We start from the raw sequence: 26,773 nt of genomic DNA on the forward strand, positions 1-26,773 counted from the left end.
GTGCTCCGCCCCTCCCGCCGAGTGCTCCGCCCCCTCGCCTGGCGCTCCGCCTCCTGCCGGACCCTCCGCGCCCTACTGGGCGCGCATGCGCATGGCGAGTCACCCCCCCCGGCAGCTGGTGGAGGGTGGGGGTGACGTCATGCGCGTGCGCCCGCGGCGGCGCATGCGCGGCGGGGCGCGGGGCCGGAGCGGGCCGCGCGGAGCCTGCGGGGCGGGGGGCGCCGCCGCGCCGCCGCCGCCATCATCATCATCATGTTCCGGTACCAGGTGAGGGGGGGGCGGCAGGGCCTCGGGCAGGGTGAGGCCGGGGGGTAACGGGGCCTGAGGAGGGGCCGTGGGTGGAGACGGGGCCTGTGGGGGCGCCTGGCGGGGCCCGGGGGGGAGACGGGGCCTGGCGAGGGGTGCTAAGGGGAGACGGGGCTTGGTAGGGGGCCCTGGGGGGAGACGGGGCCAATGGGGGTGCCTGGTGGAGGCTCTGGAGGAGGCAGGGCCTGGGGCGGGCCACAGGCTGCCATGGGGCAGGTTTCTGCACACCGCATGATTAAGGCAGGGGGCAGGGGGCTCTCCTGGAGGAGCAAAGCGGGGACTCTCTGCCCCGGGGGGGGGAGGCGCTTGTTGGGGAGCGCAGCTGCGGGGCAGCACCTGCTTGCGCGAGGTCTGGCCCCGGCAAGGATGAGTTTTTTTCTGTGCTGTTGGCTTTGGTGTCTGATCTTCTGGCGGCCACCCCCTCTGCTAGTCAGAGGGGATCAGGGCTGCTCGGGGGGGAAGGCAGAGGTCTGGGGCAGATTAGGAAGCTCAGGACAGGGGAGGAAGATGCAGGAAACCTCTTGGAGGGGCTGGGGCGGCATTGGGGGGCTCCTGTCCTAGAAGGATAAAGGACAACTGTGGGGATGAGGGATGAACGAGGGAAGAGGAGGTCTGGCCTAGCGTGTTAGTGGGCAGCAAGCAGCACTGGGATGCATGCTCATCCCATTCTCTCCCCAGTCCCTGGAGGACTGCCCGCTGGATGAGGACGAAGACGCCTTCCAGGCCCTAGGTGAGGAAGATGAAGATATCGACCAGTTCAATGACGACACGTTTGGAGCTGGGGCTGTTGGTGAGTGTTCACGTTCCCCCTTACTTCCTCACGACTGCGGTGCCCTGGTGTGAAATCGCCACAGCCCCTGCTTCCCCCCACCCTTGCCAATGCCATCTCTGCCCTGGTGAGTGCCTCCCTCGCAGCTCGGCCTGTAGCGGGGTGGCACCAAGGCTGGTGTGCAGAGCAGGCTCGCCTCTGCTCATCGCCTCGCTGCGAATCCCACGCAGATGACGACTGGCAGGAGGCGCACGAGCGGCTGGCAGAGCTGGAAGACAAGCCCACGGCAGCCAGGGAGCAGGATGGACCAGGCAGTGATGACACGGATCTGCTGGGCGACCACGAGGACACCCTGGCAGAGAGGCTGACCAGGCTGGTCATTGACAGCGAGCTGGAGGACCCTGCCATCATGCAGGCGGTGCAAACCAGGACCCCTGCCCAGGTGGGAGCAGGGCTGGAGGGCCGGGGTGGAGGTAGGCCTGGCGGCCTCCACAGTGCTGACTCCCACATGTGTTTTCCAGCAGCCGGCAGGGCTGAACTCCAGCATCTGGGATGGCTCGGCTGTCCTGCGGCGTATCCGAGGGCCACTTCTCACTCAGGTATGACGCTGTGGTGCTGATGTGGCAGGGCTCAGCTGTGAGCTCTCTTGGGGAGGAGTGGAGATGCTCTCACCATCCCAGCTCACCCTACCTAGAGCTGAAATCATGTGGGTGCACTTGGGCGCTTGCAGTTTGCCCGTCCTAGATTTCATGCCCAAATCGCTGAGCTGGAGCCTCTGTTGAAAGGGGAAATGGAGACTTCCCTAATGTCCCCCATGATTTCTCCCTGAGCCCTGCAGTAGGCAGCTAGGCCCTAAAGGGTTAGACTTGCTGTAGTGCTGAAGGCTTGTCAGTGCTGAGAAGCACTTCCAGAACAGCCTAGCAAAGCAGTGTGCTCTGCTTGCCTCTTGCTGGGTCCGCATCAGGGAGGCTCAGTTCATTTGTAGATGCCTCTCCAAAATCTCCCCCTGCCCTCCTGGCTCCCTGTGCAGTTGGAGAACCAGGCTGGGATGGGTTATTGCCAGTACGTTATCCTCAGTAACTGCTCTGTCTGAGAGGTGGCAGTGCTCCTGTGAGGTCTGGGAATGTCGGCGCCTCAAGGCAGAGGATTTTGTTTGTTGTGGTTTAATTAAGAATCAGGTTTTCAAGTGCAAGCGGAGTGCACTGTGTGGCCAGCCCATCTCCCAGCTCTGCAGGGCGAATGAGGGCTGGAAACCCAGCACGTATGTGTGTGTGTGCGAGGGCTGCACAGCAGTGATACGCAGCATTTCTGCCCTGCACCCAGGCAGCGCTGTCGCTGCAGACAGGCATTCTGGCAGTGACGCGAGCTCCTCTGGACAGGTCCGGGGGTTTCCCAAGGACACCTGGCCATCGCATGGGGCTGCCAAGTGCCCAGGGAAATGGAATGGGATGTGGGAGAGGCTCCATAGGATGATCAATGGGGTGGTGACTGGCTCTGCGGGTGGGCAGTTCAGAGTGTTGCTTTGTGCTGTGAGTGCCGCATCTCCGTGGAGGCTGAGGGCCTCTAGCTGTTGCTCCCCCGCTGTTTAGCAGGGTAGGAATATCTCTGGGACATGTGATGCCAGTCCTCCCTAATCCTGGCTGGTCTGCATGGTCCCAGTAAGTGACTGTTACTCTGGGGGGAGGTTTCTCTCCCCTTCCACTCGCAGGAGATGCCTTCGGTGTCTGTGCTGGACTACGCTCTGCCTCAGAGAGCCCCACAGGCCCGGGAGGAAGAGCGGGACCCCTCAGAGCGGGCACTGCCCCGACGTTCATCATCCCCGGTCATCGGGAGCCCTCCAGTCCGGGCCGTCCCCATTGGCACTCCTCCCAAGCAGGCTGCTGTGCCCAACTTCAACCAGCAGGTACCTACTCTCAGCTCCACTGCCCGGGCTGGTGGCTTAGACTGGTTTAAGCAGGGCACTGACTGCTGGATTGTATTGCTCTCCTGCCTTCAGATTCTTTGTCCGAAGCCCGTTCACATCCGGGCCACCATGCAGCAGCGTTACCCTGCTCCCTACGGCGAGAGGATGTCCCCCAATCAGCTCTGCAACGTACCGGTACCAAGTCTCCTCTTGACCCCTTTCCGTGGGCGCTGCCTTCGAGGCCCACATTCCTGTGAAGTCCTCCAACCTCCCATGAAATCTTTGCCACTCTGTTCCCCAGTTCCCTCAGTTCCTTTTCGGCTCCCATGTGTAACTCCAGGCCCTGTTGTGCAGATGAGCTGCTTTCTCAGATCACGGGAGCCTGCACTGTCACATGTGCAGCCAGCAAACTGCTTTGTCTTATCTTCTGTAGCTCGGTCCATCTGCCCCGACATGCCATGCCCCGGGCAGAGTTAACCCTGCTCTTTGGAGCCTGGCCTGGCTCCCAGCCTGCCTGGGGCACTGTCACCGGGCTTCGTCTTGTGCCCTCCCCGCTTCCATGTCTGTCCACTGGGTTGTGCTCCCTGGGAGGGCCATGTCAAAACTGTGACTGGGGTCCTTCTTCTGTTTTCTTCCCCCAGAATTCCTCCCTCCTGGGCCACCCATTCCCCCACAGCGTCTCTCCCGTCCTCACCCACCTGCAGAGAGCACAGCTGCTTGGAGGAGCCCAGGTAAAGCCCCGCTTCCTACCCCTTCAGCTGTCCTTTCTCGTAATTCCCTGGGCAGGGGTTGGGGGCCCTGCATTTCTCTTCAGCCCTTGCTGTGGCCATCAGGGCTGGTTTTGGAGCTGTCCTTCATGGCTGTTTCTGGCCATCCCAGGTGGAAGCAGCTGCCCTGGCTGGGCCCTTTTCCTTGGCTTTCTCCTTGGCTGATTCTGAGATGTCCTCTCTGTCCTCTCAGGCTGGCCGCATGTCTCCCAGCCAGTTTGCCCGGGTCTCCGGCCTCGTTGGGAGCCCCCTCCCCTCTGTGAATCCCAAGCTGCTCCAGGGCAGAGTTGGGCAGATGATGTCTCCGGCCAGCGGGTTTCGTGCCTTCTTTGGGGCTCCCCCTGCTCCACCTCCATCCCAGCCGCAGCACCCATCAGGCCCCGGATCCCACCTGCAGAGCCTGAGGTAGGTCCTGCGCCTCTTCTGGCCACACGCCTGGCAGGGCTGGGCTCTCCATGGCTGCCTGCCACCTCTGAAACCTGCTGCTCTCCTCAGGCCGCAGCCGCAGATGTTCCGGCCGGACACGACCCACCTTCACCCCCAGCACCGCCGCCTCCTGCACCAGCGGCAACAGCAGAACCGGAGGTGAGTGTTGGCCCTGTGCGAGGAGCAGGGAGGGATGGCTGGGAGAAGGGACCGGCTGGTACCGCGGAGGGTTTGCATGACCCTCTTCTGGGGGGTTTGTGCTGCCGGGGCTAGCCTGTGCACTGCTCTCTGTCCCTTCCTGTAGCTCCTGTGTGCTCACGGGTGCCCTTCTTGCCTCCTGCCAGCCAGCACCGGAGCCTCAACGGCTCAGTGGGGGACCGAGGGGGCCACCGGAGCAGCCACCAGGAGCAGATGCGCAAAGACCCCTACGCCAACCTCATGCTGCAACGGGAGAAGGACTGGGTGTCCAAGATCCAGATGATGCAGCTGCAGAGCACTGATCCCTACCTGGATGACTATTACTACCAGGTACCGGGGAGACTAGCGCTCAGCCCACTGTGCTGTGTGTCTCATGTACCTGCGATTGCTTGCAGGGCAGTGCTTTAATGCTCCCACTGGACCGCCATCTTGCCAGTGCATCCCCAGGGTCACCCAGTGCCTGGGGACTGTGATGGGTGTTGGGTAGGAAGGGAACGCTGCAAGCGGCTCTCGCCGGAGTGCTGAGAGTCTGATATGAGCCATGGAGCAAACAACGGCAGAAGAAGCATTTCTAGATCCAATCACAGGGAATAGGCTGTGACCGTCAAGGAGGATGGGGTGGGGCAAGTGTTCCCCAGCAAGGGAAGCGGGGGGCGACTGTAAGAGAAAACCTGCCTTGATGCGGTGTGCGGTGAGTGCTGGGTGCTGGAAACTGGTGAGCAGTGTCTCTAGGGGCGGGGAGAGGCTGGGGAATGCTAGCAGCACCGATTTGGAGGGTGCAGCGGAAGGCCCAAGAGCGGGAAATCAGCTTGTCTAAGCCAACAGCTGTGCATAGCATGGCAGTGAAAAGCACCCAGAAGGAGACTGGGAGGCTACTAAAGGGGACTGAATGTACAAGGTGGCCCTGGACAGGGAATGGCTGCGTAAGAGAGGGCTCTTTAGTCTGAAAGAGAGGATGATGATGAAGCCTATGGAGTCCAAAGAGAAGGTTGAAGAAGGTAGATGGGGAGTGACTGCTCGTTCTCTCTTCCGGTTCAAGAATAGGGAGCACCAGACGGGGCAGGAGGAGCCAGATTGGGAGCTGACAAAGCAAGGTGGCGGTTGGGCTCTTGCCAAAGGTGGTGGATGCTCAAGGTTTAGCTGGGTTTGAGGGCAGACAGGGCACCTTCGTTGGGGACAGAAATCCACAGAGGGCTTTTGACTATACAGCATGGATGTGTGGCATGGAAGGAGCCCCTTGGGCTGGGCTTGCAAGGTGCTTGGGAGAGTATCTGGGGCAATCGTCATCTGTGCCCCCCTGGTTTTATACCCCTTAGATGCCCACTTTGGGGGAGAGGCTCCACGGCCTGGTGAAGCTGCAGGCCTGGCCTGGCAGAGCTGTCCTTAACAGGCACAAAAAGCTTGCCTGTAGCGGTCAAACGGCAAGGGCCAGCACACAAACTAAGCAGGAGGCAGCAAGAGGCAGACACCTATGAGGGTTGTTGGAGAAATGCAGGTTTGCAGTTTAACAGGCAGAAAAGGCTACAGGGGGTGCCACAGAGAAGGACAAAGGATGCCTTTTTTAGCACTGATCTTCGCTAAAGATGGTTAACAAGGCTTTTGCTGGGTGATGGGGAAGATCATCAGGATTAGGGAAAGAACAGCCTAGAAAGTACTGAAATGTTCCTGGGGTGTTTGTACCGGACAAGTTTTGCCTTGAGATGCGTGAAGAGCCCTGGAAGCTCTTAGAGCTGCTGGTAGTGATTTCTAAGTGCTTGTGGAGGAGCCAGAAGACTGGAGAGGGGCAGACATAGGGCCAGTCTTCGTGAAGGGGGTGGAAAGGAGCCAGCCACAGTTCCCAGAAAAGTCCTGGAGCAGCCGTGCAGCCATAAGCACGGGGCACAAGCAGGGAAGGCAGTCACCCAGCTTGGCCTCGGCATGGTGACCCACACTGAAGCAGTCCAGTCTCCTCCAGCAGGTTGAGGGCCCAGCAGGAGGGGAGACAAGCAGTTGGTGCAGTTCGTCTTGGCTCCGAGTCTGGCTGCTCTGTTGTACTGGCAGTCAGAGGGGCTAACTGGGGAAACACAGTCTGGATAGAGCTAATTAAGATGGGTGCAGGTGGCTGCGGACAGCAGATCTCGGTGTTCACTCTTAGGCTGGAGGGAGGCATCGAGCAGAGCACCGTGGCAGCTTGTGCTGCCTGGGATTTTCACTGGAGATGTGGGTGAGCTGATCCCCAGCAGAGGACAGGAACTGATGTGGCTGCAGCCAGGGCATGAGTCAACAAAGTCCCGCTGTTGCGAAAGAGGCAAACACTGTCCGGGGTGGATAGGAGGAGCTCACAAGCACAGGTGCTGGTGTGGGAGGCCTCGGCCAGATGCAGCATGCATCCTGACCACGATGCAGGCTAGGCAGGCATCCAGAACAATGCAGGCTAACTGGAGTATGCTGGGAAGGACTGGCAATCCTTGGAGAGAGAGAGAGAACGAAGGAATCGTTTGCATCAAGAAAAAGAAGGCTGAGGAGAGAGCTCCAAACAGACCTCTGCGATCCTGAGGGATGCTAGAGAGGAGAACATAACTATCTCTTTATGTACTGTGGGAAGAATGGGGGGTTAAACTGCTGTGAGGAGGTTTATGCTGGATGTCGGGAAGACCAGTAAGTGACGGGGTGAGGGATGGAGCGTATGCGGGGCAGAGGCTGGGGAAAGGCACGTATGTTGCATCAGTCCTTGCCAGCCATTTTTCTGAGTCACAGTTTCTCCTCTCTCCCTGCCTCAGAATTACTTCCAGAAGCTGGAGAAGTTGTCAGCAGCTGAGGAAGTCCAGGGTGATGGTCCCAAAAAGGAACGCACTAAACTCATCACGCCTCAGGTGGCAAAGCTTGAGCACACCTACAAGCCAGGTAAGTGCTGGCTGCGTACTGGGCTGGAGTGGGGACAGAGCAGGCAGTTTAGGAAGCATAGCCCAGACCTCTGCAGGTAGAGGATGGTGGTTTATTCTGGGCTGGGGAAAGGGGATTTCCAGTGTGGGCTTGAGTTTGGGGACAGCCACGAGGCTACCCTGGGATGCAGATAAACCAGGGTGATGTGGAGTTAGACCCAGACTGACTCCCTCTGCTTCCCTTCTCCTCCCTTCCTGTAGTGCAGTTTGAGGGCTCACTAGGGAAGCTCACGGTCTCCAGCGTTAATAACCCCCGGAAGATGATAGATGCAGTCGTGACCTCCCGCAGCGAGGATGATGTGAGTTCTGGCCCTTCCTCCCCTCTGATACAGCTCTGCGGCCTCACACGCTCAGCCAGCGTGGGAGCCAGCCACGGCTCTGACTTGCTGTCCCTTCCCGCAGGAGACAAAGGAGAAGCAGGTTCGAGACAAGAGGCGCCAGACCCTTGTTACAATTGAGAAGGTGAGCTCGAGAGGGCCTGTCACAGCCTTCAGAGATCTGCTGTGGGGCAAAGCCGGGGGCCAGTGAGACCGCGGTGCGGTATGGAGGAACCCCTGGGGGCCAACGAAAGAAGTCGTAGGTGCCCTGGTTTTAAAGACCAGAAGATCCAGTCTCCTCCTCGCTGGATGCAGAGCAGGTTCATGCTGTATTTCGATGACATGCTGGTAGACTACTGGGTATCCTGTTGGTTATGCTGGTGATTGGAGCCTCTGTGCCTGTATAGCTGGGGCAAGCCAGCACTCAAGAGTGGCTGAGGTCCTCCTTGCAGGAGACTGGGGATCCTGAAGCAGAAAGGCTGGAGCCTGGTACCAGCCATGCCTTTGTCCTGTCCTGGAACAGCCCAGGCAGACTTTGTGGGATCAGTTAGCAATTCACAACAGGGAGGCAGTGTCTCACCCCTCTGCAGCTGCTGTGGGAAGGGATGACCACCTGATCGTCCCCGAGCCCCTGCTCAGTTACCTTTCACAGCCATTTGGGGCTCGAGGAGGCTTTGACATGTTCTGGGTGGGGATGCGGTTGCTGTACCAGCAAAGGAGACAGGAGAGCCCTGGCTGGGGCCGAGCGTGTCCCAGCTCTGTGGGGCAGGGCTAGACCAGATCTGAAATTTAGTGACCACCACCAGCATTTCCCAACTCCCTTGGCAAGGCGGAGAGAGGGCAAATGGGTACCTCCGCAGGGCAGGGCTCAGGAACTCATTTCTGGTCTGAATCCCCTCGAGGAGCGCACAGATCCCCATGCCCTGCTGTGATTGCTGTCTCTCTGGCAGACGTACAGCCTCCTCCTGGACGTGGAAGACTATGAGAGACGCTACCTCCTGAGTCTGGAAGGCGAGCGGCCAGCCCTCATGGGCGAGAGGAAGCAGAAGATATGTGACATGTATGACAATCTGAGGGGGAAGGCACCCGGGCAGGAGAGGTGAGGAGAGATGTGGTGTCTGCAACTCAGTCGCTGCCTGGGGCTGACAGTCTATCGCTACTTGCAGCTGTTGTCTCTGGCTTTCCAGTGACCTATTTCCCAAATCAGAGTTAGTTTAAACTTGCCTCTTGAGGGCTTGCACAGGGGTGAAATAACCTTTTTTTTTTTTTTGCCTTTGTTCTGCCATTTTCCTCTATGCGATTGTCCACTGAAGTTACAAACCCATAACAACTTCCACCCTGGCAACTTGGGTGCTGCTAACGATGCTTGCCTGCATGTTCGTGGGTGTGGGTCTGCCCCGAGCTCCACACTGTGGCACAGCCCTGGCTGCCTGTTTTCAAGTCTGTCACCTCTTGCCCGACCTGTAGCTGCAGCAGCACAGATGAGCAGGGGAGGATGCAGGGCCTCGGTGGCTCCTTCTCTGCTGTCCTGTGGGAAACTAGGCCTTGTCTTCCTGCGTAGTTTGTCAGGTGGGCAGAGGTGCACAGCTGTCATCTGCCAGCCTGGCCCTTTCCATAATTAATTCAGAGTATCCTTTTTAGCATTACCAGTCTCTGAAATGGCTGGAAGCTGGGGAATGCTGCTTGTGTCACAGGGATGAAAAGGTGGAGGTGGTTGGGGCTGCGTCCCTACTGAGGCAGGGAGAGCTCATGCTGCAGTCCTGGCTTGGGGTATCCAAGCTTGGCGCAACAGCCAGGACAAGGCGGTTGAAGGGCTTGTCCTGGAGGAGCGTTTGGCCACAGGGCATCACTCCCTGCGTTGCTTCTCTCCAGCAACGATTTTTGCTGGAGGCGTGTTCCCTGCCTGGTGCCAGCACAGAGCTGGGCTCTGGGCTACGCCGCAGGGACACCCCAGGTACCCTAGAACGTTCCCAGCTGACGGCTGGCACTTTTCTCCTCGGCAGGCCAAGCGATGACCATTTCATGCAGATCATGTGCATCCGGAAGGGAAAACGCCTCGTGGCCCGGATCCTCCCCTTCTTGTCACCAGAGCAAGCAGCCGATGTACTCATGGCGACGGCCAGGAACCTGCCCTTCCTCATCAAGAAGGATGCTCAGGACGAGGTGACTGCGAGGGGGCAGGAGGGCTCTCCTTGTCAGCGGGGGTCGTCTCTGCAAGGTGGGAGGCACTGTGGGCTGGCACAACAAGGCCTGGCTCTGGCAGGAAGGAAGCAGGGAGGGTTTCCGATAAATGGTGCCTTTGTTTAATGGTCCCAGCTCTTTGCTGAGCATTTGCAAAGAGAAAACTTGGCTAAAGGTCTGCTTCTCTGGCTCGTCGGGTGGCAACAGGAGACTCCGTCATCTTCCAAGGGCAGAAAGCATAGGCCAGGGTCTCGGAGTTTCAGAGGGATGTGTTTATCAGATGTTCTTTGCAGTCTATTTTCTATATGAAACAAATATTAAAGGATCTGTGAAATAAACCCCAGGTTGCTTTGAGAAAAGAGATCATTTAAAAAGGAAAAAATGACCTAAATTTAAAGTGGGAAGTTTCCCCCTTGGCCTGTGCTGTTCTAGGGATGCACGGGGGGAAGGGCCACTGAAGAGTTCAGTAAGTTGCACCCTGAGTGTGTGAGGGGCACTCGAGGCGGAGGCATGACAATGTGTATAACAGCAGCGAGCCCTTCTGCAGAGGCAGCGTTCTCGTCTGCTGGGCTGTGAGGTCCTGGGGCAGCCAGCCAGGTGTGGGGAAACCCAGCTGAGAGCAGCAGCATGTGCTGCAAGCCTGTGCTCGCTGGAAAGACGGTGCAGCACAAAGGTGGGTGAATGTAGCCACGGGGGTGGAGTACTTGCATCTGGAGCTGTTAAATCCCATCTTGGCAGCAGTGCCCACAAGGCTGGGATGCCCAGGAAGGGCTGGCTTCCCTTGTCTTGCCTTTTTGCAGCCATGAGTCAAGACATGGTTCCTGCTCTTTTCTCTGTAGGTGCTGCCCTGCCTGTTGAGGCCCTTCTCGCACGTTCTCTATCACCTTCCCTTGGGGACGGTCACCAGCCTTGTGCAGCAGCTAACAAACCTACCTCAGAGCGCGACTGCGCCAGCACCCACCAACCTGCACCTCACTGCTGTGCTCCAAAACAAGGTGCGCCCCTCTCCCTTGCTCCCTTGGCCAGGCAGTGCTGAGAGGCAGGTTGTACCCATCTCCTCCCTCCTGCACCAGCTGCTGGCTTGTCTCCAGCTGCAGGAACAGCTCTCCTGTTGGCAAGCATGTCAGAACCAGGGCCGTGGTGGGGCGGGCTGGACAGGGTGTCCAGCTGCTGTGTGGCAGTGGCACCCAGGATGTCAGCCTGGGCAGTCCCTCTTCCCGCAGTTGGAAATCCAGTTTCCCAGCAGCTCCTGGTGCTTGATGGCAGATAAGGGGATGCAGCCACGGTGTAGGAGCTGTGCTAGGACAGCTCGGGAGCAACAGGCTACCTGCCCTGCTGTAAGAGAGCTCCCTGGCGCTCTCCCCTTCCCTTGGTGATTAATGAGAACGTCTTGCAGAACCATCAGCCATCTGAGCTGGCCTGGGCCTCTTCTGCAGTCTGACAGCCAGGTCCCTTTTTCATCCAACTGGGCTGCAGACTGCTTCCCTGAAATATCGGCACAGGCCCGCCCAGAGGTGCTCCCAGAGCTGGAGGGCTGTTTCTCTGCTGTGGGAGCTGGGGTTGATTCACCTGGAAACGCAAATGTGTCCCTCCAAGCTGGGTTCCCTTCACAGTCTGGGCAGGGATGGCCTGTCACTTCTCACAATGGACGTCTAAACTAAGTGAGGTGACTCAGGCCCATAAACAGGCCTCCTCCCCCCCAGGGGCTGTAAAGGGAGCCAAGAATCTTCCTGTGTGTGCTTGTGGGGAGTACCGTGAAGATCAGGAGATGGAGGTGATTCCCAGAGGCACCTTAAAAATGCTCGGATGGAGGAGCGATGATACCAAAGCTCTTCCCGTCATACCCATCTCCGGCTGCAGGGATTTCCTTGTGAGGTGCAACAAAGCCCTTGAAATTCCAGCAATGGTTTGTTCACCCTGTTTGTCGTTCCGTTCTCTGCTGGGTGTAAACACAGCTGAAATCCAGGACCTCTGTAAGGCTAGCACTTCCAAAAACCCACACAGTCACCGTATGCCACCAGTGAGCCAGCCAGGGGAGTGAACAGGCAGCCTGGAGTGCCTGTGCTCTCAGCTTGGGCTGCTGTGTGCATTTCAGGAGAGCAGGAGCTGTTTGGCTGTGATGCTGGGGACTGTCACGAGAGAAGGAAGGTGGTTCAGGCTGGGAGGCCTGGGCAGGCTGTCCCTGAGCTGAGCCAGCCCGGGGTCACTCCTGTGGGTCCGTGCTTCGACGTTTTCCTCCTTTGCTCCATGTCCTGGACAAATCTCATCTGTTGATAAAGCCAGTAGCTTGCGAGTGAGGGAGTGGCCCATCTTCGAGGGAAGGAGAATCTGACCTTGGAGAAGCTGTGGGAGAGTCTGGGGTCCATCCAGAAGCGTTCCCTGCATGCTGCTGGAGCTTGGCTGCTCTCACTAGGCCCGGGGAAAGCTGGGAGCAGCCGTGGCAAACGGGAAGTGAGAGTTACGGTCGCACAAGGGGAATGGGTACCAGCAAGATGTTTCTGTGCTGGCAGTCACAAAGCCTAGGCTGCTGCCAGCATCCTTCCCTCACAAGCCTCTCTCCCCCCGCCAGTTCGGCCTGTCCCTGCTGTACTTGGTCCTGAGCCGTGGAGAGGAACTGCAGAGCTCAGACACGAACACGGAGCTAATGCAGGACAACCAGTGGTGAGTGCCTGCCCGCTCGCTGCGCCTTGGGCGTCGCACACCCTAGCCAGTGCGAGGAGCAGGGTGCAGGGGAGGGAGACAGCAATGCTGCTGGGGATACAGCGCAGTATCTCTGTGCCACCATCTCCTGTTTGGTTCCAGCACCAAAACACCGCTAGGCCCATTAACCTGGGCCGCCCCAGTCCCTAGCGGGGAACTGAGAAGCATCCAGGCTGCCTGGCTGCTGGAGCGCTAAGTAACATCTCTCACTTGTCCCTTCTCCCCATGCCCTTCTCCGGCAGGACGGAGCTGATGCTCATGGCAACCCGGGAGCTGCTGCGGATCCCCCAGGTGGCCTTGGCGAAGCCGGTGTCCACCCCCTCGAACCTGATCTCCCTCTTCTCTCGCTATGTTGACCAGCAGAAGCTGAACTTGCTGGAGACAAAATTGCAGTAAGTGTCAGCTTGGGCTCCTGCCAGCCCTCCCTCGAGGGAGCCGCTTCCTGCCTCGCTGCCCTCCCGTGAGCGAGGTGTGGCGGCACAAGGAGAGAAGGCTTGGGCGGCTGCTGCCTGACCCCCTTCGTTGTTGTTCCCCGGTACCAGCTTAGTGCACGGGATCCGGTAGGAGGTCTCTGCAGCCCCTCGCCACCGCCATCAGCACCAGAGCATTTCAGTGGACGGAGGGCAGGCGCTGCCCTGTGAAGCGGAGCCTCACGGGACACGTTCCCCTGGGACACCTGGTGCAGGAGACATGTCTCTCGCTCTGTGAACCTGGCTGGGTGTGTGTTTTCCCCCCGCCCTCCCTCCCCTCCCCTGCCGCTAGGTTGCCAAGTGCTGCGCGTCCTTGCTGCCTCTCACCTTCCCCCAGCGCCCTCCGTGTCCTCACAGTGGCTGCTGCTTCTCCCCACGTAGACACATGCACACTACTGAGGGATGCGGGCAGCCCCCGGTCCAGTCCCGGGAAGGAGGGGGGCTGCAGGACTGCGCGATGCCTGCGCTCCCCGTGTCCGGGGGGTGGGCAGGGCGCTGCCCCCTCTCTCCCCGGCCCCAGGGAAAGGTGCGAGACCCTCTCCCAGCCCCCACTGAGCACTGAGACCTGGTCCCCGTCCCGGCCCCCTCCAGCGTGCTGAGCAGGCCCGTGAACACACCTCTTTTGCACACTTGCCTTGTCTTCCCAAGAGCCCGTTTGTTCATTCGCCCTTTGCTCGCCTGCACCTAGGTTCAGTCCCAGCAGCTCCAGGGCTGGGCCGGGCACGGCCGGGTCCCTGGCGGCGCCCCACAGCGCCTGGCCCCGCTGACCACCTCCGTCTCCTCTGCGGTTGGATCCTGCTGTTCTGCTCCTTGGGAAGGTGGCGGGGTTTTAATTTTACTTTGCTTTTAAAAAAGAAAACAAAGAGATTTGCACATGTAGGTATTTTACGACCTGTAACTCCTCCCTGGCATTAACCGGCTGCCTACCCCCCCTAGCCCCTCTCCCCCCTCACTTCCCTCTGACTGATCAAGTGGAAAGTTCATTTATTATATTTTTTTCTTTGTGCTTTTTTTTCTTCCCTGTTTTTGGTTCTGGTTAATGAGAATAAAGTTTCTAAATTTACATTTTTATAGGGTATTGTAAATAAAGATGAATTGTATACTTCTGGCAGCGTGGCGTGTCCTTCGCTGCAGCCGCGCGGGAGTGCCCGCTGGCCTGGGTCAAAGGTCGGAGGTCACTCCCCCGCCCCGCTCTGACGCTGCCCCGCTGCCAGGCCTGAGCCGCCTCGGCCAATCGCAGCCCGTGCTGCCGCAAGGCCTGCCCCTGGCGGCTGCTCGCCCAATCCGCGGAGGGATGAGTCACCCCTCCGCTCGGCCAATAGCCCCCCGACGCTGGGTGACGTCGCCGTTCCACCTCCCCTGCTCTGATTGGTCTGCCAGGGAGACAGACGGGCGGGAGGGCCGCTGAGGAGGGGGAAGGAAGGCGCAGCCGGAGAGCCGCGGGCCAATAGGTGCGCGGGCCCCGCCCGGCGCGGCTGGGCGGGCGAATAGGGTGGGCGAGGCGGGGCCAGGCGGCCGGCGGCGGCCCAATGGGGCGCGGGGGGGGGCGGGGCGGGTGACGGCGCAGCGCGCGCCGAGGGGCGGGCAGAGGCGCTGGGCTCCGGCGGCTCCTCGGGCGATGGCGGAGCTGCGCGCGGCGGCCCCGGGCCCCGGCGCGGCGGCGGCGGCGCTGCCCGGCCCCATGGCGCTGCCGGCGGCGGCGGGGGGAGGCCCCGGACCGGGCATGTCCACCGCGCTGCCTTCGCCGGCCGCCGCCGGCGGGGCGGGCCCGGGCGGGGTGACGGCGGCTCCCGGAGCGGGCTCCGCTTCCGGGGCGGGCGGCTCCGCTTCCGGGTCGGCGCGCGAGGGCTGGCTCTTCAAGTGGACTAACTACATCAAGGGCTACCAGCGCCGCTGGTTCGTCCTCAGCAATGGGCTGCTCAGCTACTACCGGTGAGCGCTCCGGGGGCCCGGGCTGTGGGGGCGGGGTTGCTGGGCTTGCGCGTGACCTCAGCGCTCCCCGCTGGCTCTGCTTCCCCAGCTTCGTCCGCTCCCTCGGCAGGGCCGAGGGCCCCGGGGGGGCGGCCGTGCCCGTGCCGCTCACCGCGCCGCCCACCTTCCTCTCCTCGCAGGTCCAAAGCGGAGATGCGGCACACTTGCCGCGGCACCATCAACCTGGCCACGGCCAACATCACCGTGGAGGACTCCTGCAACTTCATCATCTCCAACGGCGGCGCCCAGACTTACCACCTCAAGGCCAGCTCGGAAGTGGAGCGGCAGCGCTGGGTCACTGCCCTGGAGCTGGCCAAGGCCAAAGCTGTCAAGATGCTGGAAGAGTCAGGTATGGCCTCTGTGCCGCAAGGGCTCGGGCACCTTTGCTGGGGCTTTGCAACACTCTTTTGAGCCACCTCGTGTCCCTCCTCGTGCTGCTGCCGCCCCTGGGGCTTGCTAGCTCCTTGCAGCCGGTGTTGATCTCCTGCTTTGCTTGTGTGGCCCTGCTCCCAGGGCCTGTGGGGCACTTTTGCCCCTCTGCAGAACGTGAGCCTGTGTTCCCTCATGTTCCCTAAGCCACCCTGCTTGCTGCTAGCGAGAAACACAGCCTGTTTTTTTCTTTCTCCCCTCATTCATGTTTTCTGTCTGCTCAGGGATCCTGCTGGGCCGTTGCGCAGAGACAGTGTCGCTGTGCACTGTCCAGGGGTGTCCCCGATGTGGGCTGCTGAGCAGTTGCTCCCAAAGCAGGATTTGGAAGGGACAGCTGTGCCTGTGCTGTGGCAAAACTGAGGCACTGAGTGGGCAAGTCAGCTGAGCCACCAGGGTACTGCTGTGCTCTCGGCTCGTGCTCTGCACTCTAGGCCATGAGACCCTGCTCTGAGAAGCCAGGACTCCTGGACAGCACTGACAGGCCTGCCGAGTTCCCAGCTTTCTCGTTCCGCGCTTGCACATGAGCTTGGCCAAGTGCAAGCTCAGCAGTGCTGTCCTGCCTGCTGTGGCTGTGTCAGCTCAGAGCCGGCTTCCCTGCTGCCTGGCTCCGGCCTGGAGAGCTGCCAGCAGCCTGGCACTGCCTGGCAGTCGCTTCCTTGTTAACGTAACTTCTCACGTGCCAGGAAATTCAGCCATCTGCTCTGACCTGCCTCTTGCTGGCGTTTTTCCACCTTGCTCTGTGGCCGTGGCCCCTCAGTCTGGGATGCCATGGTTGTCACAGTGGTATTGTCGCCCCATGGGGGCCACTTCTGTCAGCGTCATGCTGTGCTGCATCCCAGCAGCCCTGCAGTCCGAGTCTGGCACAGCCCTCCGAGAGGAGGCAAACTTACTATTCCCTGCCCACAGCGACCTCTCCTTCCTCCTCCGCCTCAGGAAGGAGAGAGGCCTCATGCCCTGCTCTGGTGGTCACACCTGCCTCCTTGCACGGTCGCTCCTGAGCACACGGGAGCTGGGGGGTTGGTAGGTGGTTTTGGCACAAGGCTGGAGCTGATGAGCTCTAGGCTGTGCTGCTCTGCCAGAGAGATGGGACTGGCACAGTCCTGCTGCACTGTGGAGCTGCATAGGCAGCGGGGCCAGCCTGGTGGCTCCGTGGCCAAGCGGCACCATGCTAACAACCCTGCCCGCTGGCAGATGACTCTGGCGATGAGTCCGTATCACAGACGGACAAGACGGAGCTGCAGAGCACGCTGCGCACCCTGTCCAGCAAGGTGGAGGATCTGAGCACCTGCAATGACCTCATTGCCAAGCACGGCACGGCCTTGCAGCGTTCCCTCAGTGAGCTGGAGACCCTCCGGCTGCCAGCCGAGAGCACTGAGAAGATCAAGCAGGTGAACGAGCGAGCCACCCTCTTCCGTATCACCTCCAACGCCATGATCAACGTGAGTCTGCACCCTGCCCCGCAGGGGGAATAAATCCAATGCCTCTCCTGTGCTGCTCAAGGAGGCCATGCTAGAGGTAATGGGGCGCTGAACAGCGCACCCATTGGGCATCTCATCCTTTCAGGCCTGCCGGGATTTTCTGGTGCTGGCGCAGACCCACAGCAAGAAGTGGCAGAAGTCACTGCAGCACGAACGGGACCAGCGCATCCGCCTGGAGGAGACGCTAGAGCAGCTTGCCAAGCAGCACAACCACCTGGAGAGGGCTTTCCGCGGCGCCACTGTCCTGCCCGCCAATGCACCTGGCACCGGGGGCTCAGCCAAAGGTACTGTGGGACCTCATGGGGCCCCTGTGTGGGGTGCTGGGTGCCAGTCAGAGGGTTGCAAGTAGCTGCAGTGCTGATGCCAGGGTGATGCTAAGGGGGCAATGGAATAGGGGAAGCCAACAGTAATATTCTGTAGATAATCCCTAGCTGTTTCCTATTTCCTGAGCCAGACTTGGTTTCTTCATATCACTAACCCCAAGTGATGAATTTGTCTGGTCTCCCCTCCCATGTAACTGAGCATCTGCACCATCCTGCAGCAGAGTGCTTCCCTATGACGTGAGAAACTCCTCCATCTGCTCTGACCCCAACTCCTCCTAGCCTTGTCTGTTGCCTCTTAGCGCTGGGGTGGGCAGAGATGGTGTATGGCTGACTGCCAGCCTCTTGCCTGGCTGATGGTGACGAGGGACCCCTCCAGTGCCCCTCTCAGGGACCTTGGACTCACTGTCTGTCCCCCGCCGGGCCAAGGAGAGCCCAACCATAGAGCCCGTCCCTGTCCCTCCGCCCAGATCCGTGCTGCCCTGCAAAAGGAGACGTGAGCGATGAGGATGATGACAACGAGTTCTTTGATGCCCCGGAGATCATCACCATGCCAGAGAGCATGGGTCACAAGTGAGTGCCGGGGCTGGCGGCCCAGGGCTGCCCTCCTGCACCTCGCCTGGCCTCACGCTGCCCAGAACCATCTGGGGAGGGCAGGGGCAGGCCAGGCCCTGACTGCTCCTTTCCTCCCTCCAGACGCACTGGCAGCAACATCAGCGGAACCAGCAGTGACATCAGCCTGGATGAGCAGGTAGGCCATGGGGCGGTATGGTCCTGCAGGCCATGAGGTGTCCCAGGGGGCCACGAGCCGCGGTCTCCTTCTGGAGAGGCCTGAGCTGAGCAGGCGGCCGGTCGCAGAGCTGAGGGGCAGCCCAGCCATCTTGCCACCTGCCCTGCACCCTTCCCCACCCAGAACAGTGACTTTCTGCTGGCTTTGTGAGCTGACCTGGCTCTTGGCGGGACTGAGTGAGAGCTGGGACGGCAGGGCTGGCAGGAGGCCCGTCGCATCTGAGCTGGTGAGGCAGGGCCAGGCTTGAGGACTCCGGGGTTCCTGTGTAGCCATTGTTGTGGTGAAGCAGGCTGGAGGCAGGAGGGGAGCTATCACAGCAGCTTTGCAACAGCCCTTGTTCCCCCCACACACACACAGTACAAGCACCAGCTAGAGGACACCAAGAAGGAGAAGAGAACCCGCATCCCCTATAAACCCAACTACAGCCTCAATCTCTGGAGCATCATGAAAAACTGCATCGGGAAGGAGCTATCCAAGATCCCCATGCCGGTGAGCTGGGGTTGCTGCTGGTGGGACGGTCTGACAGGCACCACACACCCCGCAGGCCCTCCCTCACCTCTTGCTCTCGCCCAGGTGAACTTCAACGAGCCCCTGTCCATGCTGCAGCGCCTCACGGAGGACCTGGAGTACTACGAGCTGCTTGACCGAGCAGCCAAGTGCGAGAGCTCTCTGGAACAGCTGTGCTATGTGGCCGCCTTCACCGTCTCGTCCTACTCCACCACCGTCTTCCGCACCAGCAAGCCCTTCAACCCACTCCTGGGGGAGACCTTCGAGCTGGACCGCCTGGAGGAGAATGGCTACCGCTCCCTCTGCGAACAGGTACCGCCAACCCCTCTCCTTTGGGCTCGCCGGCTGACTCTGGGCCACCAGTGCTGACTTGTCCCCTCTCCCTGCCAGGTATGTCACCATCCACCAGCGGCTGCCCACCATGTCGACTCCAAGCACGGCTGGACGCTTCGCCAGGAGATCAAAATCACCAGCAAGTTTCGGGGCAAATACCTCTCCATCATGCCTCTGGGTGAGCGTTATGGCTCCATGCACATATGCCACACAGGGAGGCATTTGAGGGAGGGAGAATGTCTCTGTGCCTTAAGTGGGAGCATGGCAGGGGCAGGACTGTGGCTTGTCCGACCGAGTCTCTGCGGTCCCAGGGCTGTACAAAGACTCCTGAGGTGCTGGTTTGGCCCAGCTTAAGGGACTGTGGCTGACAGACTCATGCAAAACCCAGCACTGGGAAGGCCTGGGTTTGACCATGACCATCAGTTCCTTCTCCAGCCTCATCCTCTCATGGATCCAGGCTCCCATGTGCCCCTGAGCAGAGGAGGACCCATACCTGCCCAGGTGGCCACAGGCACCCTTTTGGGGGCCTGACAGCAAGTGGTCGGCCTTGGTCTCATTGGCCCTGGGTAGCCAAGAGTGCTGTGCTAAGGGGAGTAATTGGGAGGTGCAGGATGGGATAACCTCCAAGGAAGGGGTTGGGGGGGCTGACTGTGACCTGCTTCTGCTCCTCATCCTGCCCCATGGCATTTGCCCTTCACTGGGCCAGGCAGGCTCAAGGGGACCATTCCCAGTGCAGCCCTCCTCTCCACAGGTACCATCCACTGCGTCTTCCACTCTTCTGGCAACCACTACACGTGGAAAAAGGTCACCACCACCGTGCACAACATCATTGTGGGCAAGCTCTGGATAGACCAGGTAGGACAACGCCCCAGCAACAGAGCAAAGACTCCCCAGGGCCTGTCTCCGCCTGTCCCGTGGGGAGGCGTCAATGCCCCATGTTTGAGTTTCCCCCCACTGCTGGGGTGGAGAGGGGCCTTGGGCCAGGTCTGACCTTGTCTTCCCTTTTGCAGTCAGGTGAAATTGAGATTGTCAATCATAAGACGGGTGACAAGTGCATCCTCAAGTTCGTTCCTTACAGCTACTTCTCTCGGGACGTGGCAAGGAAGGTAGGGGCTGCGTGGCTGCAGCGCAGCACATCTCACTGCATGGCCATGTTACCACATGGTCTGGCAACAGTGTGCTGCTGTGGGATGCCAAGGGGAGCACTTGGGGTGTGGAGGGTCCCTGGGGTGAAAGAGGTTCATCTGCCCCAGATGAGGATGGGGATAGCCCGGATGTGATGCTCCTGGCTGCAGGCCCTCTGGGGGCTGTAGATCAAAGGCAAACTCAGGGCTCCTGGATGTCATGATTCAGGGTCTAATAACTTTCAGGCAGAGCTCTGTCTTTTCCTCCACCGGTTGCCTTTTAAACCATGTAAATTTAGTGGGTCTGCAGTGTGCTGCAGCAGGGGTTTCCCTGGGTTAAGAGTTCTGGTTTGGCTCCAGGGTGGGAGAGGAGAGGAGGAGATTTGGGTCTCTCTGGCTGTTCATTCCTCCCAGCACAGAGTCCCCATGTCCCCTGTCCTGGCAGGTCACCGGGGAGGTGACAGACCCCACCGGGAAGGTGCATTTTGTCCTGCTGGGCACCTGGGATGAGAAGATGGACTGCTACAAGGTGATACCAGCTGTGGGGGACAACGGCGCAGAGGGACGTCAAAGGGCCCACGAGGCTGAGGACAGCCGGGTGCTGCTGTGGAAAAGGAACCCCCTCCCGTGAGTAGGATGGCCGGGAGCACGAGCCCACGGGGGGCAGGACAGGATGATGTCCTGAGAGCCAGGGCTCACTCTGTCGAGGGCAGGAGCTGGGCTTTGAGGCTGCCCTGGGCCACAGTTTGCCCCTGTCATGCACCACTGCCCAGCTGTGGGGAAGAGGGGCCAGGACGTGAAACCCACTGGCAGGTGGGCTGCTGGCTGAGGTCTCCTTCTCTGACGCAGGAAGTATGCAGAAAACATGTATTACTTCTCGGAGCTGGCGCTGACGCTCAACGCTCCAGAGAGCGGCACGGCGCCCACAGACAGCCGCCGGCGCCCCGACCAGCGCCTCATGGAGAACGGGCGCTGGGACGAGGCCAATGCTGAGAAGCAGCGCCTGGAGGAAAAGCAGCGCATCTCCCGCAAGAGGCGTGAGGCTGAGGCTGCAAGGGCCACAGAGGATGGTAAGGAGGGCGCGGGCAGGCCCCCGCCACGTGCCCTAATGCCTGCCTGGATGTGTGTCCCTAACCCACTTGCTGCCCCCAGGCACCCCCTATGACCCCTACAAGCCGCTGTGGTTCGAGCGCAAGAAGGACCCCATCACCCAGGAGCTGACGCACGTCTACAAGGGCGGCTACTGGGAGAGCAAAGAGAAGCAGGACTGGACCTTGTGCCCGGACATTTTCTGAGCCGGCGGCAGAAGGAGCAGCAGGGTGAAGGCGTGCTGACTGTGAGGGGAGCAGCTGCACTGGGCCAGCATTGCCTGGCGCTTTGTGCAGCGCACATCTGTCTGTCCGTCTGTCTTAACCGCCTGTCCGTCCCCATGTGTTGCCGCGAGCGCCGGCCGCGCTTGCCTGCCGGGGTTGCCTTAGCCGATCCAAACTGACCTTGACGCCAGGGTGGGGAGCGGGAGCCAGCCCAGCCCTGCACCTGCTCCCTCGGGGGGCTTTCTCCCTCCATCCCACACATACGCACTTGTGCACAGCCCAGCCCCCCTCCCCAGCACGGGGTAAATCATGCCCTGTGCATCTTCCTGGGGTGCCAGGGCACGGACCCCCAGACATGCACACCCGGGGACAGGAAGCAAGCGTGACTCCCAGGGAGGGCAGGGTGCTGGCTCTGCCTGGGGCAGCGGGCACTGTGGGGTAGAGCCTGAGGCTGGCCTTGGTCTCTGCCCCCCCTCCTCCTTTCCTTCCCCCTTTCCTCTGCTCCCAGATGGCCAGGTGCTCTCTTCCCCTCGGGGTGCCTGGGCTCCTGGGTGCCACTTGCCCTGCTGGGGTGCCCAGATGCACAGGCCCTGCCCTGCAGCCTGTCCTATAGGTGTATATGATAATATATAGAGCTACTGGGGCCCTTGGTCCCATTCTTCCCCTGCAGCTCTGCAGCACCTGAGGGGAGCGGGCACCCGGCCTGCCCCTGTTCCCACGTCTGGGGTGCTCTGTCCCCTAGCCTTCCTTGGGTGCAGCCTGGCTGTGCTGCCCCTCCCAGGCTTGGGCTCCCCCCCTCAAGGTGCCTTCCTCGGAGGTTATTTAGGGGAAGGGGAGATCCTCAGTTGTGTGGGGGCAGCCCTGGGCACCAGCGGGCTATGCTAGGCTACTCTGTGCCCACTACCTTCTTCTGGCAAAGGCAGCAGGGCATGGCCCATGTTCCTCTCCCCTTGCCAGCCCCTCCTTCCCCTCCTTGCCCCTCTGCGTGGGAGATCTCTGTGGAGCAGGCGTGCAGGGGTCCCTGCATCCCCAAACACTACAGTGGGGTGGAGACACTTGGCCAGGGGGGTGGGAGGGGATTGCTGGTGAGCACCTGTAAACGCAATGGGAGCAGAGCTGCCCTCCTGGGAGGCATTTCTGCAAGCAGGGGAGCTCTGCACCCCCAAACATGATGTGGGAGCAGAGCTGCCCTCCTGGGGCGCATCTCTGGGGGCAGAGGCTCACTGCATCCCTAAAATGACAGAAAAGCTGGGGCGTATGATGCCTTTTTTCTTTCTTTCTTTTCTTTCCTTCCAAGAGAACGACTAAATTAAAACCTGTGAATGCCCCAACCTGGCTGTGTGTGTTGTGTGGGGTGGGGGCCAGGGCCCAGCCTGCTACCCCCTTGCCCAGGGGCAGGTGTAGGGTTGGCAGAGCTGGGGGTGTGGGCTCTTCCCAGGGCCACCTGCCTGAGGAAAGGATTTGTCCCCATGATCACACTGACCCCAATGTGGTTTCTGGTGGGGTCCTGTCCTGGCCCCTGAGGGCAGAGTGTGGGAGAAACCAAGGCAAGGAGCAGGCCCAGCACTACGTGCCAGCTCTATGCCCCCCATAGTACTGGGACAAGTTCCCCCTGCCCAGGTGGCTCTGCAGGGCCGTGGCCACCTAATGCCAGCACAGCTCTGGCCTGGGGCAATGGAGCCATGGTGCAGATGAACAAAAGCAGTGGAAGGAGAAGCTACAAAGGGAAAAAAAAAAAACAGACACGCCCGAACAGGGACTTGAACCCTGGACCCTCAGATTAAAAGTCTGATGCTCTACCGACTGAGCTATCCGGGCAGCTTCTGTTGCTACGGGATGGCTGGGAGCCACAAGGTGCCCCAGGCTAGCCTCTTCTTTCTCCTCTTTTTGTCTCATAGCTATGTTCCCTGGGGACCATCACTCAGAGCAGGTATCACCATGCCCAAGGGCTCCGGAGAAGGGTGGCCCCCTCCCAGCACCCATCCCTGGGCCATGGCAGGGCTCATGGGGTGCCTGAAGTTGAGAACGGGTCCCGCTGTGCCTGCAGCCCCCATGATGACCCCAACCTGGGCCAGTCCTGGCCAGGCCCAGACACCTGAGTCCCTGGCAGAGTGGAGTGGTCATGGTGTCACCTTGTGTGTGCCAGAATGGCCGAGGGGTGAAGGCATTGGACTTAATAATCCAATGGACATGTGTCCACCTGGGTTCGATCCCCACTTCTGGTAGCTGGGCCTGTGGCTGCCTCTTTTAGAGAGGTGGAGAGTGGCCAGGCCCCTGCCCAAGGGCTGGGACATGGGGATGGGGATGGCCTCATTGGGGAGACCAAAAGTGCCCCTGCCCTGGGGTCTCCAGGGCACAAGGGATGATGCCACACACAGGAGCCTGCACTGCCTGGGGGGATCCCTGTCCCACAGGGTGTCACCATGGGAAGACTGAGCTCCCCAGCCCTCATTGCGGGCACTCTATGTCCCACGACCTCCCCAGGCATCACACAGGCACTCTGTGCCCCCCAGCTGGGGAGCTCAGGACCCCATTATGGGCAGGTTGTTCATAGGAGGGCGCAAGGGCCTGGTCGGACTCAAACCATTGATTGCCTTGTGCTTGGCTACCTCCACCTCCATTGCAACCTGGAGCCAGGTGCCAGCACCTGTGGGTGCCAGGCCATGACCACCGCTCCTCAGGAGGCTCCACAAGAGAGCCCTTGGGGTGGTGGGGATACAAGCACCCAGGTCACATCACCAGGGTGCCACTGCCCAGGAGTGGTTGGGTCCCTCTTGCACCGCAAGGTCCTGGTGCAGTTTGGGTTCCACAGTGGGGTTGGGGGTCCCAGGACAGGACAGGGGGGTCTTGGCTGCTCCAGCACATGAGGCCAGGCAGGAAAACAGAGCTGCTGGCTACCAGAAGTGGGGTTCGAACCCACGCGGACACATGTCCATTGGATCTTAAGTCCAACGCCTTCACCACTCGGCCATTCTGGTGCTGCCCTGGGTCTATGTCACTCCCCAGGGGCTCTCCTTCCCCTGCAGGGAGCCTGAGGCCAAAGTCACATCTCCTGGGGTCAACCCTCTGCCTCCATCTCACAGCAGCCTGGGGCTGACCTGACATCCTTTGGGGCTGATTGCACGTTCCCCCAGGGCTGACCCAGCATCTCCTTCCATGGTGGGCTGGGGCCGACTCCATGTCTGACCTGGCGTCTCCTTCCCATGGTGGGCTGTAGCTGACTCTGCACCATTTGGGGCTGACCAATGTGCCCGGGGGCCAAGCTGGCATCTCCTTCCCATGGTGGGCTGGGGCTGACCCTGCATCCCTTGGGGTCGACCCCATGTCCCCTGGGGCCAACCCAGCATCTGCTTTGCATGGTGATCTGGGGCCGACCCTCTATCCCTTAGGGCCGACCCCACTGCCCCAGCAAAAGCAGCGACTCTGGTGGGACTCGAACCCACAACCTTTGAATGCCACCTGCTATCTGCTAGAAGTCCAACGCGCTCTCCGTTGCGCCACAGAGCCAACCGTGGCCCCCTGTGGCCCCTCTTCCCAGCCGGGACCCCCCCAGGAACACCCTGCCCTGCTCTGGGGGCTCAGCACCCAAGGGTGGGTCTGGTGTCACAGAGCACAGGGGCACCCACCATCACCAGGACGGGAATGCGGCAGTGGAGACCGGGGCAGGTGATGTGTCGTCGTCGTCGTCGTCGTCGTCGTCGTCGTCGTCGTCGTCGTCGTCGTCGTCGTCGTCGTCGTCGTCGTCCCCGTCCCCGTCCCCGTCCCCGTCCCCGTCCCCCGGTGAGATATCCTAGGCCAGGGAATGGCTTCCAGGAGGGCTCCATGGTGTAGGGGTCATCACGTCTGCTTTACACGCAGAAGGACCTGGGTTCGAGCCCCAGTGGAGCCACCTACATGTGATCTTTTACACCCCCCGGCTCCCTTTTTGCCCCAGGGTGTCCCCAGCAGGATGCACGTGGGGGGCTGCGGGGCAGCCGGCCCCATCCCCCTCCCAGGCAGGTCCAAAGTCGAGACCCCAGGGGCACCTGCCTCAGGGACCGTCCTTGTCCCCCAGAAAGAAAAGGTCTCCTATCCCTCCCCAAAGGTATTCCTGAGGGCAGTATTGCCCCATGGCCATTCACTGCCTTTGCCCCTTGGGGGGCTGCTGGTACCCAAGGGTGCCCCAGCTCCTCTGTCCCCCGCCCCAAGCGCAGACTGGCAGGACCCTGCGGAGAGGGAAAAGGAGAGCACTGGCTCCACTGGGGCTCGAACCCAGGCCCTTCTGCGTGTAAAGCAGATGTGATGACCCCTACACCATGGAGCCGGCAGGATCACAGTGTCCCTGAACCCCCTGGGGACCCCCACCCTAAGGCTGCCCTGTGGGCAACAGGGGTCCTGTCCCCATCCCTCCCGGTGACACTCCCCCAAACACATTGTCACCACTGGCAGGCACCCATCCTGGGACACTTGGTCCTTGTCCTGCCCCCAGAGACATGCTCTAGGAACCTGCCAGGGCACGTGTCCTGCGCCCCCCCCCCCGCCCCACCCCACCCCGGGCTGGTCCTGGCACATTCCAGGCTTTTGTCTTGCCCCTTTAGGGATGCACCAGATTCCACTCCCAGCTGTCTGCCCCAGTGCTCCCGGGGCCCTGCCATGTCCCTCCCGGGGACCTATCCTGTCCCTGCTTGGCCCTTGGGGCTGCCCAATGCCTGTGGTCCCCAGGAGCATGGAGCAGCCTGGCAAGACCCACAAGCTGTGTCACACCCAGGAGGTTGACTGGCCCCTCGGCCCCAGCAGCTCAACCTTCGCCTGTGAGCGGCTCTTGGGCACACACAGCGTCACAGCCGAACAGTCGCAAGACCCACTCTGCCAGCCCCTGGGCCTGCACCTTGGACACTGACTACAAGTGAGCACTACAGCCTGCCTGCACCCTGCCCACACCCTGTCTGCACCCTGCCTGTGCCCTGCCAGTAACCTACCTGCAACCTGCCTGCAACCTTCATGAATACAGCCTGGAACCTGTCTGCACACAGCCCGCACCCGCATGAAACCTACGCACACCCTGCCCACACCCTGGCTGCACCCTGCCCACACCCTGGCTGCACCCTGCCTGCAACCTGCCCACACACTGCATGAACCCACCCTGCCCACACCCTGCCTGCAACCTGCCCACACCCTGCATGAACCCTGTCTGCATCCTGCCCACACCCTGTATGAACCCTGTCTGCATCCTGCCTGTGCCTGCCAGTAAGCCTGTCTGCACCCTGCCTGCAACCTGCCCACACCCTGCCTGCACCCTGCCCGCACCCTGTCTGCATCCTGCCTGTGCCTTGCCAGCAACCTACCTGCACCCTGCCTGCAACCTACCACACCCTGCCTGCAACCTGTCTGCACCCTGCCCACACCCTGTCCGAACCCTGTCTGCATCCTGCTTGTAACCTACCTGCCAGTAACCTACCTGCACCCTGCCTGCAACCCGCACAAACCCTGCACGAACCCTCCTGGCACCCTGCCTGCAACCTGCCCACACCCTGCATGAAACCTGCCTGCACACAGCCTGCACCCTGCATG

The 26,773-nt window shown here is 60.8% G+C and overlaps 2 protein-coding genes and 5 non-coding genes across 9 annotated transcripts; 3 read left to right on the forward strand and 4 right to left on the reverse strand.

The window, feature by feature from the left end:
* Positions 1-119: 119 nt before the first annotated feature.
* PATL1 (PAT1 homolog 1, processing body mRNA decay factor) lies at positions 120-14,063 on the forward strand. Of its 3 annotated transcripts, none has more exons than XM_064513408.1 (19): positions 120-267; positions 985-1,096; positions 1,306-1,517; positions 1,597-1,674; positions 2,784-2,978; positions 3,072-3,173; positions 3,620-3,709; positions 3,939-4,150; positions 4,241-4,330; positions 4,516-4,699; positions 7,129-7,252; positions 7,492-7,589; positions 7,693-7,752; positions 8,558-8,706; positions 9,611-9,770; positions 10,628-10,783; positions 12,358-12,449; positions 12,731-12,880; positions 13,031-14,063. In XM_064513408.1, exons 1-19 carry the CDS (start codon positions 253-255, stop codon positions 13,050-13,052), a joined length of 2,301 nt encoding a protein of 766 aa, XP_064369478.1. In that variant the 5' UTR covers positions 120-252; the 3' UTR covers positions 13,053-14,063. The 3 variants fall into 3 exon arrangements, with proteins under 3 accessions (XP_064369478.1, XP_064369480.1, XP_064369479.1); XM_064513410.1 differs by having other exon boundaries at positions 3,072-3,167; XM_064513409.1 differs by having other exon boundaries at positions 1,600-1,674.
* A 429-nt stretch (positions 14,064-14,492) lies between these two features.
* Positions 14,493-22,554, forward strand: OSBP (oxysterol binding protein). Its single transcript, XM_026109229.2, has 14 exons — positions 14,493-14,890; positions 15,070-15,278; positions 16,550-16,797; positions 16,922-17,120; positions 17,627-17,729; positions 17,853-17,907; positions 18,304-18,435; positions 18,520-18,765; positions 18,844-18,964; positions 19,538-19,641; positions 19,797-19,892; positions 20,356-20,537; positions 20,760-20,980; positions 21,063-22,554. The coding sequence occupies exons 1-14, from the start codon at positions 14,577-14,579 to the stop codon at positions 21,203-21,205; spliced, it is 2,373 nt and encodes a 790-aa protein (XP_025965014.2). The 5' UTR covers positions 14,493-14,576; the 3' UTR covers positions 21,206-22,554.
* Positions 22,555-22,968: 414 nt separating this feature from the next.
* TRNAK-UUU (transfer RNA lysine (anticodon UUU)) lies at positions 22,969-23,041 on the reverse strand. Its single transcript has one exon. It is a non-coding gene; the product is annotated as a tRNA-Lys (tRNA).
* A 1,077-nt stretch (positions 23,042-24,118) lies between these two features.
* TRNAL-UAA (transfer RNA leucine (anticodon UAA)) lies at positions 24,119-24,201 on the reverse strand. Its single transcript has one exon. It is a non-coding gene; the product is annotated as a tRNA-Leu (tRNA).
* A 440-nt stretch (positions 24,202-24,641) lies between these two features.
* Positions 24,642-24,730, reverse strand: TRNAR-UCU (transfer RNA arginine (anticodon UCU)). The gene is given in 2 exon segments: positions 24,642-24,677; positions 24,694-24,730. It is a non-coding gene; the product is annotated as a tRNA-Arg (tRNA).
* Positions 24,731-25,039: 309 nt separating this feature from the next.
* On the forward strand, positions 25,040-25,112 carry TRNAV-UAC (transfer RNA valine (anticodon UAC)). Its single transcript has one exon. It is a non-coding gene; the product is annotated as a tRNA-Val (tRNA).
* A 341-nt stretch (positions 25,113-25,453) lies between these two features.
* TRNAV-UAC (transfer RNA valine (anticodon UAC)) lies at positions 25,454-25,526 on the reverse strand. Its single transcript has one exon. It is a non-coding gene; the product is annotated as a tRNA-Val (tRNA).
* Between the last annotated feature and the right edge of the window lie 1,247 nt (positions 25,527-26,773).

The sequence above is a fragment of the Dromaius novaehollandiae genome, chromosome 5 (genome assembly GCF_036370855.1).
Source record: "Dromaius novaehollandiae isolate bDroNov1 chromosome 5, bDroNov1.hap1, whole genome shotgun sequence".
Lineage (NCBI taxonomy): Eukaryota > Metazoa > Chordata > Aves > Casuariiformes > Dromaiidae > Dromaius > Dromaius novaehollandiae.